We start from the raw sequence: 13,958 nt of genomic DNA, 5'->3' as shown, positions 1-13,958 counted from the left end.
GTTAAAGGTAATGAAACACAAATTTCTGTTAAAGCTTCAGCATTAAAGCCATGTTCAGAACTTTCTCTGCAAGCAGATCTGGAAGCAGATTCTGCAAGGTCTGCTTCACCTTTTATTCTAAGTGGAAGATTTCTGCAGTCACATCAAACTAGTTGTAATTACAGATGCCTATTGACCTTCGTAGAATCTACCTCAAAACGGAGCATGGTGTTTTAAAAGGTATGGCGTGATTTGATTTTCTGGGAAGTAAACTCACATTACTGTGAGAAATCAAAGTAGCTTAGAAACTTCTGCTCCTGTGAACAATGAAGATAACAAGAGCATTGGTCTTTAATTGAAGAGTCCCAAGAGAAAAGATTTGATATAGGATGGATAAGCAGAGAGACCAGGCAAGCTGGATGGAGGCGGCAGCAAGGAAATGTATTAATATATATATTTTTAATGGGTCCAACGTAGCAAACTAGGATTTTAAAAATGGTCCTTAGTTTGAAAATACCTGATGACAACCTCACACTATAGCTGAAACTGGGTTCAGAAGTACTGGTTGTGGACTCTAGTGTAGGAACATGGCAACTTGTTCAGAATCCTGCAACCTTTTCTTCTACAACCTTAGCATACAAATACAATACTCAGTATTAAAGAGAATAACTTGAAAAGAATTGAGGCAGTTTCTGCTATAAGTTGTGAGAGGACTGAGATTAGAGTTTATAGTGGACAGGATATTGGATTTCACTAAAAACAGTTCCTAGTTCCTTCCTTAGCACCATTGTCCGGGCACCTGCTAGCTTCCTCCAGGACCAAGTTTTTTTCTTACCCAATCAGCAAAGAATTTTTTTTACAAAAAGGGGGGGCGGAGAGGATTGTATAACAAAAATGAGCACATGCAAATATCCGTTATGCATGCTAGTTGTAGAATCTTGATTTTCTTGCAAAAGAGCTCCATATTTCTTACATACAACTCCATGCTACAGAATATGCAACCAGCAAAACAAAAACCACTGCTTTCCCAAGACACAGCATACAACTGCATGGTTCTGGTTACAGAAATCAAGTCTTGCCACGAAAATAATCGTGCATTTTCCATGTTACCAATCACTTTTAATCAGATTTACTTATTTACTAAATTTCTAGGCTGCCCTTCGTCTAAGGAACACAGGACATTTTAGAATACAAGAATGCAGAAATATATAACATAACAGCAATAAAAACAATACCATCCACAAATTTAAAAGGTCATACATTATTTAATTAGCCAAAGGCCTGGGAGAAGAGGAATGCTTTTGCTTGGTGCCTAAAGATATGCAAGAAAGGCAAGTGAGTCTTACTGGGGAGAGCATTCCACAAATGGAGAGCCACCGCAGAAAAGGCCCATTCTCATGTTGCCTCTTGAGGAATTAAAAGTTTCTTGGGTTAACTGGCACTTTATGCTACATGCTCACATAGTATTAGAAACTGAGATATGAAAGCTAGGAGATAAATGGCACCTTTAACCTAGGTTATGGGTGCAACAATGGAATGGCTAGGCACACTTTTTTATAACAAGAATACAAAGCTGAAAATGAATGAACTGCAGCTAAAATATTATGTTCATTTTTCAAATGCACTAGTTGTTCCCCTGCTCACCCCCCCTAATATTCTTAAGAGGGTCTCTTCTCTAGTCTTCAAAGAGTAGCTGGAAGTGGGTAGGCAGAAAAAGGTCCTCCTTTCCTTCCACTCTATAGTTTTAATCTTAGACGCAGTACTGCACCCAGAGCTCAGAAACTGCTCACGCTAATGAAACTGTTCACGCTAATGAAATTCCCTGTCGCAAAATGTGCCTAGAACAATGGGAGTTTTGAGCACTGCGCTCACATTACAAAAGCACTTCAATACCAATGGTCAACACTGAGTGTTACCTATTTTCCTTTGTCCTTCCAGTGTCAATTACAAAAACAACATCAGGTATAGTAATACCTGTTTCAGCAATATTCGTGGCCAAAACAATCTGTAAAAGAAACAAAAAAATTGTTAAGTGTTTCATTGTTAGTGTGCTGCCAAAGTTTTCCATTGTTATGTGTCCTGCTTTTGTTAATATTTCACATGACTGTTTTGTTAGCACAACAGCTGATGGATTTATTATGATGCTTTCAAACTAGGGTCTAGGGACCAGCAAACCATCATGCACTAGAATCTAAGTAAAGCCACTCTGTATTTCATCATGAATCAATATAGATGATCTTCTACATTCTCAGCAATGCAATTTATTCATTTCTGAAGACTTTACTAAAAGCACTATGAACACCCACTTTCCAGCTCCTGGAGAAACATTACTTTGCCCAGTAACTACCATCACTTACTTCTGAAAAATTATGCATGCCAATTGCCATCAAATTGTATGCATATTTATTCAGAACCAAGCTCCAGTTTGCTAAGAGGGACTTGGTTCCAAATAAAGGTGCAAAAGATTGCCACCTTTGAGGAAGTGATATTGCTTATTACCCACACCTTGTGCACAGGCAGACACGATTCTATAGCATAAAAGGGATGCGGGCAGCATATGTACAATTTGGCAGCATCAATCATGTTTCGAAAGATGTGAAGGCAGTCTATTACGCCAATAAAGGCAGGAGGAAACATCAAACTGGAACGCAATATGAGACAGACATCCTTAGAGTGTAGAGACTTGTATAAACCATACCTTTCTAACACCAAACGGGGGCAACGTAAAGGCAGCTGCTTGGTCTTGGGTGGACAGAACAGAATGCAGTGCTACTAGCTGGTGCCTGAAAGGATTGTGTAAAAAAAAAAAAACAACACTGAGTGACCCATTGGGTTTATTTCTAAGACTGCATGCATGCATATAAAAAGTAAACAATGGTCATTATGCTAGTTCATATGTGGACCCATTTTAGCATTAAGACTCAAGAAAGGCTCACATGGCTGCATTTTAGAAAACACGGCTTGAATGCTGCCCCCTCCGACTGATGACTTCTTAAAAGTTTGGGAAGGCAAAATCCCACGCACATACAGCTTACCATATTTTCAGGCTTATATTTCTTTCAGCACCTTCAACCTTCCTCCAACACACAAAGCCATTGCCCCGACTCATCCAGCATGGTCTGCAGCAGGTGGTGGGAATTTTTGGCCCTCCAGATATCGCTGAACCACAGCTCCTGTAAGCCCTAGCAAGCAAGGGCAATGGCCAGGGATGATGGGAGTTGTAGTTCAACAGCTGCAGCTCAATCTGGATGGCCAAGGGTTCCCCACACCTGAAGTGAACAACGGTTACATTAGCAGTTCCTTAAAGTGTTGCAGAAACATGAATATTTTTGTCCATCGAATAAATGATAGCAAAGGGGGCTTCTCTGGAGTCCTGGCTTGCGCAGCACTTAAAATTGTCTCCATTAAACAAGTGAGGCTCATATTTTCAGCTAGCAAATTTGTTTAGCCTTTCCATAATCTATTTAAAATTACAAACATAAACACAGCACCTATTTCCCATGTGAACTGATCAGTGTTTTTTCAAGAATAATTAGTTTACCTCTCCCTTAGATTAAACCTTCTGTCAGTTGAAATGAGGTCATGCAACTGTTGGATATGAGCAAGGCCTGGCAGAAAAATCAAGACAGCTCCTTCTACATTTTTGAACTGGGGAGTTCTGTCTATAGAGGAAACAATAAGGAAACAATTCACATTCAGATTTGTGGTTTTTTAAAAAAGCCAATACTCCATGGTTAGACACCCACTGTTCTACCATTAAGGAAAGCAAACAATTCAACACCATATTTATTTTATTTATTAAATTTATACCCCACCCTTCCCCACCAAAGGAGCCCAGGATGGCCATTCATACACAGAACAATCTTCGGTATGTTAACTCAGAAGTCACATGGAGTTTAATGAGACTTATGTCGAGATGAGTGTATAGCAGGGGTAGAAGGTCCTTGTTTTTAGCCTGGGGGCCACATGGCAACGGTGGGTGTGGTCAGAGGCAAACATTCCTTTTTATGTAAGAGAATTTGCATACTGCTAAATTGTCAGGACAGTTTACAAGAACCTCTAAGCAGTTTTATCTCTACATTAGTGGAGGGATGGATGTGGCTGTTCCCTTTGCACAGCAAACTGTGTTCCTGCATTGCAAAGCCAAGGTTTCTAAGCTCCACACACACAAACACACACACACACACACACACACACACACCCTCCTTCCATCCAGGCAAGGAAAGATATTATGGCAGGCAAGTGTCTTCAAGGAGAGCTTGCTGGAGGGCCAGTGAGGAAGTGTGACCAAGGTCCAGAAAGAAACATCTAGAGAGCTGCATTTGACCAACGGGTGTGAGGTTCACCAATCCTGATATATAGGATTCTAGTTGGCATCGGTCTGTCTCAAGAGACAATGGTATGCGCCTCAGGGAGTGAAGTCAGACCTGAGAATCGCAGCGCCTGCTGTGGCTGCAGAGATCAGTAACTCATAACTGCAATTTTTGCTGCGTTAGCAGCACTGAAGTGACGCTTCTTGAGTACTGTTGTATGGAGGTCCTGGGATGCCCAGAGAACAAGACCTCCAGATTTGTGTAAGGTTTACTCCTTAGTCTCTCCCCCCCCCCTCAAAAATGTCCCACAAGGACATATATTAAGGATAGCAGCCTTAATATATGGCATTAAAGAAAACATTTTGGTCTGTAACTTTCTAACAGCTTTAAAAAGAATTCCAAAAAGACATACCTAGGAATGCAAGCAACTCCAAGATGAGGTCAAAGTTTATCTTGTAGGGATTCATATAAAAAATGGCTTGACGGGTTCGACTGCTAAATTTTTGGTAGTAAGGTCCTAAATCAATACCTGGTGAAGCCTGAACTGGAACATGTTCCTAAGAAAGGGAAAGGGGTGTGTGTGAGAAAGAACACTGGAAATGTAAGTTCTGAAATGGGTTAACAAAATAGGTATTTGTTTATAGCTTGTTTTATAATACTGCAACGTGGATGACAAAATCATAAACGTAGAATTGAAAAAATAGTATAATTAATGCTATATTAACTATGATTACTACATAAAACACTTTACCTAGAAACTGAGGTCAAATGACACTGTTCAAAGACATTATTTAATCTATGTTATATTTTGGAAAGTGGCTTGTCTGTTATCTATGCAACTGGACACTTAGGATAATGCAACCAAATTTTGCACAATGATTCCTGAGATCAAGGAGGTTTTGGTCTATGTTTGGATACAGTTGGATGCCATTTTGAATTACAATGGCAGACTGAATCTTTCAAAACTGCACTAATTTTTTTTTTGTTTCTTAGAATTCCCAAGCAATGCCAGGTATAATACTTCTGGTTAAAAACATTTGTGGTAAGTCAAAATGCACAACCTCCAAATTACTTTGATATTCAGGGGTCAGCAAACTTTTTCAGCAGAGGGCCGGTCCACTGTCCCTCAGACCTTGTGGGGGAGGCCGGACTATGTTTTGAAAAAAAATATGAATGAATTCCTATGCCCCACAAATAACCCAGAGATGCTTTTTAAATAAAAGCACACATTCTACTCATGTAAAAACACCAGGCAGGCCTCACAAATAACCCAGAGACGCATTTTAAATTAAAGGACACATTCTACTCATGTAAAAAACACGCTGATTCCCGGACTGTCCACAGGCCAGATTTAGAAGGCAATTGGGCTGGATCCGACCCCCAGGCCTTAAGATTGCCTACCCATTATTTAACTCTCTTGATCTGCCTTGGCTTACACAGTGGGTGAAGGACCAACATGCCATTCCACAGATACAATGTGACTGAAACCATTAGTGGTCCCAAAAGACACTTTATTATAAGGGTTTAGTCAGTGAGCCAGTGAGCCAGTGTTGAACAGCTGATAGAATTTTGGACTTGAACTGCTGAAACCTGGATTCAGATCCCTGATGAGTCGTGAAACTCACTGGGTGACTTTGGGCCAATTACTATCCCTCAAATAACCTGCCACATGAAGATAAATAGGGGGCAACCTCATGTATGTTTCCCTTTTAAAAGAATATGGGATGCAAGTGTATCAGTAGCATGGTTATCATACACACTCATCCTCTACGTAACAAGTTCAGAGAAGCCCATTTTGGGGTTCTTAAAATGCATGTTCAGAATCCACTTTCTAACTGTTCTGCACTGGGTTTTCAGTACGATGTTGAAATACTGTTCATGAAAGGAAATTGAATCCCCTGCGGAGAAAATGTCTCACCTGGTATTTTGTAACTCCTCCTCCTTTGCTAGTAACATTTATTGTTATTTCCTCCTCTTCTTCCAAAAATTTCTGACAGTATTCAGAATCTTTCTCAAGGATAAAACCAGTTTCCTCTATCACATCTTCAACATGGAAAACCTAGAGTTGTGAAAAAATGAATTATGCTTTGAACGTTACTTTAAACAAACTTCAGCAGGGGGTTGAGTATTATGAAAGGAAGGGACCAACTTTTTGTTGTTGTTGTTCAAATAGGTACCTATAAAGGCTGATCTGAAAAATGGATAATTTAAACGTTAGCACAAGGCTCCTCTGTCATGTTGTGCTGTGAAACTATACAAGAGCAGCTCATGTTAAACATTTTCTCCCCTCAAAACATGGGTTTAAGCAAAAAATAAATCAAAAATACATTACTTGGTTCAGGTATGAGTTTAAAACGTTATATAACATTTCATTGAAGGAATAAAAGAAATAAGGACACATGGCTTCCTAGGAAGATTTCTTAAATAGTCTTTTCAAATAAGGACTCAGGATTATAGCCTCGTTGCAAGAATTGGCAAAATTAGATTTTAATAGCACACCCAAGATATGAGTGCAATTGTATATTTACCTCTACAGGATAACTTCTTCCTGAAATTCTTAGTATGGGACAGTGAGTGAAATAGCTGGAGAATTTCTCACTGTCTACCGTGGCACTCATCAAAATTAGATGCAGGTCTGAACGCTTGTGCAAGATCTCTCTTAGGATAATTAGCAAGAAATCTGATTGAACACTTCTTTCATGGACCTTGAAAAAAAACAGAATGGAAAGCGAGTTAATGAATGAGACAGAAGCAAGGGCTTTCTATAAAACGTGTTGCTTTGCACTGTTCCAGTCTTCTGCAGGTAACTGTGAAAGTGTTGCTAACCTCATCTACTATAACATGAGACACGTTAGAAAGAAGAACATCTTCTTGCAGCTTTCGAAGAAGAACTCCAGTTGTACAGTAAAGCAATCTAGTGGCCTCGCCTGTTCGGGATTCCATACGGATTTGATAGCCACACATGGAATTCTTAATTTAAAAAGAAAGAAAAACAGATTAGTATACAAAGGGTGAGCCTGTAGTAAACTTATTACTGGCTGGATTCTGTGCTGTATTTTGAATCAAAAGTCCTGAAAAAAATTGTAAGGATCTAGTTTTAAAATGATTGCTTTATAGAGTCTACCTATTTGACAAAAACACAGCACTCTTGGACTTAAGTTTCCTTAAACACTAAATAGCCATGCAAGATGGTTTTTCAGTAGGGTTTGGTTTTTGGTTTACTGTGCTAAATACAGACTCCCAGCTGGTCTATCCTGGTGATGCTTTCTTAAAGGATATGCAATAGCTTCTCTCTGCAGCGCTAATCATTTTTGCAAAAGAATACCAGAATATGAACAGTATAGCAGTAGGCCAGTCATTAGGAGAGATCCTAATCTCTCAAGTGAAATCCACAGCAAGGAGGGGCTCTACTTGAAATCCCTGTGATAAGAGGTCCCATTATAAACTGACAATTTGAAAAGGCCTAAGTCAGAGCACGCCTGCTTCTTGGGAGAAAAGCAATGACAAACCTAGACAGCATCTTAAAAAGCAGAGACATCACCTTGCCAACAACGGTCCGTATAGTCAAAGCTATGGTTTTCCCAGTAGTGATGTATGGAAGTGAGAGCTGGACCATAAAGAAGGCTGATCGACGAAGAATGGATGCTTTTGAATGATGGTGCTGGAGGAGACTCTTGAGAGTCCCATGGACTGCAAGAAGATCAAACCTATCCATTCTTCAGGAAATCAGCCCTGAGTGCTCACTGGAAGGACAGTTCCTAAAGCTGAGGCTCCAAGACTTTGGCCACCTCATGAGAAGAGAAGACTCCCTGGAAAAGACCCTGATGTTGGGAAAGATGGAGGGCACAAGGAGAAGGGGACGACAGAGGATGAGATGGTTGGACAGTGTTTTCAAAGCTACCAGCATGAGTTTGACCAAAGTGCGGGAGGCAGTGGAAGACAGGAGTGCCTGGCGTGCTCTGGTCCATGGGGTCACGAAGAGTCGGACACGACTAAACAACTAAACAATAACAACAACAAGTCAGAGCACACGGCCACCCTCCCACAGGCAACTTACTCTTCCTCCAGGTCCACTTTCGCAGCCCAGCTCTTCACATACTCTGGTTGCCAAACTCACTGCTGAGATCCTTCGGGGCTGGGTGCAAACAATGTTGCACTTATTCAGATTTCGTTCGTTATGCAGCAAGTCCTCCAACAAAAAATGTGGAACTTGGGTGCTTTTGCCACTGCCTGTTTCACCAGCCACAACCACAACTCGGTGCTTTTTAAGAGTCTCTATGAGGGCATGTCGGTACCTGAACACAGGTAACTGCTCCCTCTCTTTTAAAAGCCTCTGGTATCTAGGAGTATTCTGCAGTTTCTTAAAGAGGGTCCTAGCAGGTTCCAGGTCATCTGTAACCGAGCTGTCGAGAGAGAGACCACCAAAGTCCTCTTCAGAAACCAAGTTCTCCCAAGAGTCTTCTGCATCTTCCAATATTTGGGGCTTGCTTTCCAGCGGCTGCTGGGGCTGTTGCTGTTTCAGCTTGTTTAGCAGTTTAGCAATGAACTGGTCACGGGGTTTGTTGGTTTCCATCTTGTTTTCTTCTTCCTTTTTCTTTTCAGTGTCACTCCACTCTAGCCAAACCTCCCTGTATGTGGGAGGAAGTAACTGATGGACTGACTGTGGAAGAGACAAAAAAAACAACACTTTAACTAGGGAAAATATGCTCTGGACCTGGTAACAGGATGTTTACAGTGTGCATGTTTACTGATCCACCAGCCTCCAAAGGGTACATGTGCACATACATGAGCTACCAAATGGTGAATTGGCAAGTATGAACCAACTCCTGTAAGGTGTGCTTCCCTGGGTTCCTTTGGGAGGAAGGGCAGATATAAATCTAGTAAATAATAATACAGTGGTGCCTCTCAAGACGAAATTAATCCGTTCCGTGGGGCTCTTCGTATAGCGGTTTTTTCGTCTTGCGAAGCAAGCCCATTGACAGCTTAGCGGATTAGCGCTATTAGCAGTTTAGCAGCTTTTAGCGGATCAGCTGATAAGCGGCTTATCAGCGGATCAGCTGATAAGCGGCTTAGGGCTTAGGAAAAGGGGGAAAAAAGGGAAAAAACCCCGCAGGAACTCGCAAGACATTTTTGTCTTGCAAAGCAAGTCCATAGGGAAATTCGTTTTGCGAAGCGCCTCCAAAACGGAAAACCCTTTCGTCTAGCAGGTTTTCCGTCTTGCGAGGCGTTCGTCTTGCGGGGCACCACTGTAAATGCAACTGAACGATTTTAAATGTTGTCTGCACTAGGAACAGTTTTCAGAGTTCAATCATATACAAAACCTCACCTGTCCTTTGGTTAATTGGTAAAGTGCTAATGTAGCAGCCAGGTGTTGAGCCTGCATGCTGTCCTCCGTAAGGATTGTTGGAATTGCTGTCATTGTTTCATCAGCCGACTTGGTAACTCTCACCCTTAAGAAGTTAAATCAAAGTGTATAAATTCATTTTAAGTCATGCAGCAATCATATCTACTTTGAATAAAGGATGGCTTTCAACTGCAAGATTCGAAAAGTTAACCCTTCTACACATTTGGGATTGTAAGTGATACCACAGAGGTATAGTGGTATCTCGATTTTCGAACGCCTCCATAGTCAAACGTTTTGGAACTCGAACACTGAAAACCCGGAAGTAAATGCCTTGATTTTCAAACGTGCCTCGGAAGTCAAACGGGAAACGTGGCTTCCATTTTGAGTTTTCCGTACTGAGGCTTCCACTTTCAGTTTTCAAACGTTTGGGAACTCGGAATGGATTACATTCGAAAACCGATTTACCACAGTTACCCCTCATCCCACTTTATACTCCGCATAGTCATGTGTTTGTTCTATTGTGTTTCAACAAACATCCTCATTTAATAAATAATAATGGGGGGGGGTTTCCACTTAGCAACTCCCTCCTAATAACACCCTATGCTGATGGCTGAAGGTGGTGATGTTTAGAATGGTACACTGTTTGCCTCTTCACCTGCCTCCATCAGCAGAATTTCATGCAACTGTGAGAGAAAACTGAGAGATAAACTGTGTTAATCCAGCCCATACTTAAGAGAGAGAAAACACCTCCATCAAACTACTTAATCTGTACCAAATGCTGACTGGCTGAGGGTGGATAGGAATTAAAATTGGAACTGAAGGAAGGGTGGAATTAACATAGTACTTGGAACACTAACAGAAGCATTCTGTGCTATTTGCTAGGGACTGTGAGAGGCTCCTCAGGATCACCTTTATCAAAAAAAGCATATGCAAAGACTTTGTTCCACACTATGGATTCACTATAGCCTCAGGCAAACAGTTTTGTCTCTGCCTCAGTTTTTCCAATTGGAAAAAAGCCTTTTCCAAATACTTATTGTATGAATGAGACCAGTGTTAAGTCCATCTGTTTTAAAGATGGGCGTTTTAAGTGCATTCAGTAGATATATAGCAAGTCATTAAGTATCCATTCATAATGATACTAAAATTAATGGGAAAGGAATTAAAAATTATCAAGCAATGTCAAAAGGAAAGTTAACATCAGTACATACCTACATTTCCAATATCTTCCTGCTGGAACTTTTTCAAAAGATGGGTTTGGGCACTTGGGATAATGTTTTCTGCACCAGTCAATCAAAAACTGTTTGGGAGATTTCCCAGTCCAGCTTCGAGCCGTATAATCAAAATTCCTCACATCCTGAGGTTCTTTCTTTTTCACTAACATCAATCAATAAACCATTCATTATTTTGCACAACAACACAGAAGTCATTACCAGAATTAAAGGATGAATGATTTAAACACAGAACTATGCGAGACAGCATTGATTGATTCTTGTGTTACCTGTTCAATCCCAACCACTAATTCAGACTCCACACAGCTCTTACTGTGGTACGATTTCTATACAGCCCCCTGCTAAGCCTCTAAACACATGCATATAGAAGGATCTCCCTTAGCCCAAAGGAAAGGGTGTGGAGAAAGCTTTTACTTGTGGGACAATGCACAGTTAATTCTGAACACAAAACACAGTGATTACCTCCAGCACCACTTCTTAATAATCCTATTAACACTAGGATGCCACATTGTGCAAGAATCCAGATGAATATAAATTGTAGAATCCTGTCCTATATCACATTTATGAAAAACCAGGGCAATCAGTTAAATTAAAGCTAGTGACTAGCGTGTATTAAGGGTCTTGTGTGGGAAAGCCAGTGTGGTGTAGTGGTTAAGAGCGGTAGACTCGTAATCTGGTGAACGAGGTTCGCGTCCCTGCTCCTCCACATGCAGCTGCTGGGTGACCTTGGGCTAGTCACACTTCTCTGAAGTCTCTCAGCCTCACTCACCTCACAAAGTGTTTGTTGTGGGGAAGGGAAAGGAGATTGTTAGTCACTTTGAGACTCCTTAGGGTAGTGATAAAGTGGGGTATCAAATCCAAACTCTTATTCTAGTTCCTCCCTTCCCAAAGAGGTCAGGACTTGTCTAACCATGTGGAGCTATTACCTAACCATACTGGCCTTTGCTTTACTTGAATGTGTGAATTCACATGGATTATTATAATGTGAAATGATATGCAACATGCCTTCCCAAGAAAGGTGCAATTGTTTGAGTCCCATGTTGTTTGTCTTTCAGGAGCAAGGGCAAAGCAATGATGTGTTTTGAGACTAAGCCACTAGAGAAAGTGCTTCAGAATCTTACTACACACTCAAGATCAGGTCTGGTAATCCTTTGAGAACTCCAGATGCCGCCGAACTACAAGTTCTATCAACCCTGGCCATGGTTTCGAAAAGAGTCGCAGTTCAGCAAAATCTGGAGGCCTAAAAGTTTCCCAGATCTGCTCAAGGTAGTAAACCTACAACAGGCTAAATGACAGGTCTTACAGATGTTGCAGACTTATGTCAGAAAACCTGTTACCTAAGAAAATCACGGGACGCAGGTGGCACTGTGGGTTAAAGCCTCAGTGCCTAGGGCTTGCCGATCGAAAGGTTGGCGGTTCGAATCCCTGCGGCGGGGTGCGCTCCCGCTGCTCGGTCCCAGCGCCTGCCAACCTAGCAGCTCGAAAGCACCTCTGGGTGCAAGTAGATAAATAGGGACCGCTTACCAGCGGGAAGGTAAACGGCGTTTCCGTGTGCGGCTCTGGCTCGCCAGAGCAGCGATGTCACGCTGGCCATGTGACCCGGAAGTGTCTCCGGACAGCGCTGGCCCCTGGCCTCTTAAGTGAGATGGGTGCACAACCCCAGAGTCTGTCAAGACTGGCCCGTACGGGCAGGGGTACCTTTACCTTTACCTTTACAAGAAAATCACATCATGCTATTTTAGGCATTCTCTTCCTTGCATTTCTACACAAGGATGGTAATTTATTCTAGATAATTCTTGACAAAGGTTTTATATTGTTTTAAACAAACTGCTCCATACCTTTTGGTTCTTCAGGAGGAGCTTGAGGTTTTTCAAGCATGCGCAAATTCAATGCACCACCCATTTCAAGAGGGACAGGAACCTTTTTCTTGTCACTTGGTTGGTTTGTAACTTTTATTGCAGGATTAAACACGGGGTGTTCTTCCAGTCCTGCCATTTCTGCCAAGAAGGAAAAGTAAGTTAGGTAAGACCTTGGCTACCATAGTGGGAAGGATAAAGAGAAGGGAGTGGATTGCATATCTTTAAATGGCTTGGGGGAATATCTTTTTGGGTTGAAGATGAGAAAATTCTCATTCCCATGTGTGTTAGTAATGTTTGAGAAGTGCCAAGTGGGCATGAGACATGGGTCTTGCCAGTCACATTCTTAAAACTTCCCTATGTGCCTTTGTGTAACACAGAAAGGCCAGGCCCTGGATTCTGAACCTGCAAGTATGAGGGAACTTATTTAGCTTTCCTTTGTACCAAGTGGAATGGGAGCAATTGCGCTTTTGCACACACAACTTGATCTCATAATGGAAATAAAAAAGTCAATCATGTTTGTATAGCACCAACAATAAACATGCTTCTCCACATTCAATACCAATAGTGCATTTTTCCCAACGTGCTACAGATAAATGAATTTTGAGTGCTCTTACCTTGTTGAATGCGCCTTATTTTCTCTTGCGCCACCTTCTGTCCTTGCTTGTTTTTGTCTTGCTTGGAAGAACTTGCTTGTTCTTTTGCTTCCACAAGTTTCCCAGCCAAGTGTAAATATCTTTCATTCTGTTCCAGATGAGCTACTTAGTTATTATGCAAGTGCAGATTAAATGGCACACAGTCTACAACAGGAGTGGGGGACAGTTTTGGCTCCATGAGCCGGATTAGCCTTGTAGGGCCAAATCTAACGGTGTCATTATGACAAGACATGATTGACAGCTGGGTGGGGATGCTCACCTGTCAAAATGGCTTCCCCTCCAATCTCAAATGAGAAGAGGAAGAAGGCTTACAAAAGCATTTTCAATCTCCACCCCCCTTCCACAACACACTAAGATCAGAGTTTCTTCGTGACAATCTCACTCTGATCTTTAATCTCTGCTCATCTCCACAACATCAGCTGAGAAGCGACTTTGCTTTTAGAGCTCTTTTAACTTACAAAGAGTGAAAGATGATGGTGAGCATATTGTGCTGCATCAACTCAATAAAGTTGCTCTTAAGCACTCACAGTAGAGTTCTAGAACTATTAAAAGCATTTTCAGTTTTCTTAGGCCTGTGATTA

At 41.4% G+C, this 13,958-nt stretch overlaps 1 protein-coding gene across 2 annotated transcripts in view; it reads right to left on the bottom strand.

The window, feature by feature from the left end:
* Positions 1-13,958, bottom strand: part of DHX29 (DExH-box helicase 29) — a 28,123-nt gene that overhangs the window by 8,983 nt on the left and 5,182 nt on the right. Inside the window, exons 7-18 of one of the 2 annotated variants that reach the window (XM_079994691.1) lie at positions 13,339-13,465; positions 12,704-12,862; positions 10,845-11,010; positions 9,619-9,742; positions 8,350-8,952; positions 7,119-7,262; positions 6,821-6,997; positions 6,211-6,351; positions 4,705-4,849; positions 3,521-3,641; positions 2,678-2,762; positions 1,896-1,984 (exon numbers count right to left, since the gene is read on the bottom strand). In XM_079994691.1, the coding sequence (XP_079850817.1) occupies positions 1,896-1,984; positions 2,678-2,762; positions 3,521-3,641; positions 4,705-4,849; positions 6,211-6,351; positions 6,821-6,997; positions 7,119-7,262; positions 8,350-8,952; positions 9,619-9,742; positions 10,845-11,010; positions 12,704-12,862; positions 13,339-13,465 (2,081 nt within the window). Of the gene's footprint in view, positions 1-1,895; positions 1,985-2,677; positions 2,763-3,520; positions 3,642-4,704; positions 4,850-6,210; positions 6,352-6,820; positions 6,998-7,118; positions 7,263-8,349; positions 8,953-9,618; positions 9,743-10,844; positions 11,011-12,703; positions 12,863-13,338; positions 13,466-13,958 lie in introns of those variants that run through there. The other variant, XM_079994692.1, reaches the window with a different exon arrangement.

The sequence above is a fragment of the Podarcis cretensis genome (genome assembly GCF_951804945.1).
Source record: "Podarcis cretensis genome assembly, chromosome: 11".
In the NCBI taxonomy this organism is placed as follows: Eukaryota; Metazoa; Chordata; class Lepidosauria; order Squamata; family Lacertidae; genus Podarcis; species Podarcis cretensis.
The sequence above is the reverse complement of the archived record's forward strand: the minus strand, read 5'-3'. Positions and strand labels throughout refer to the sequence as shown.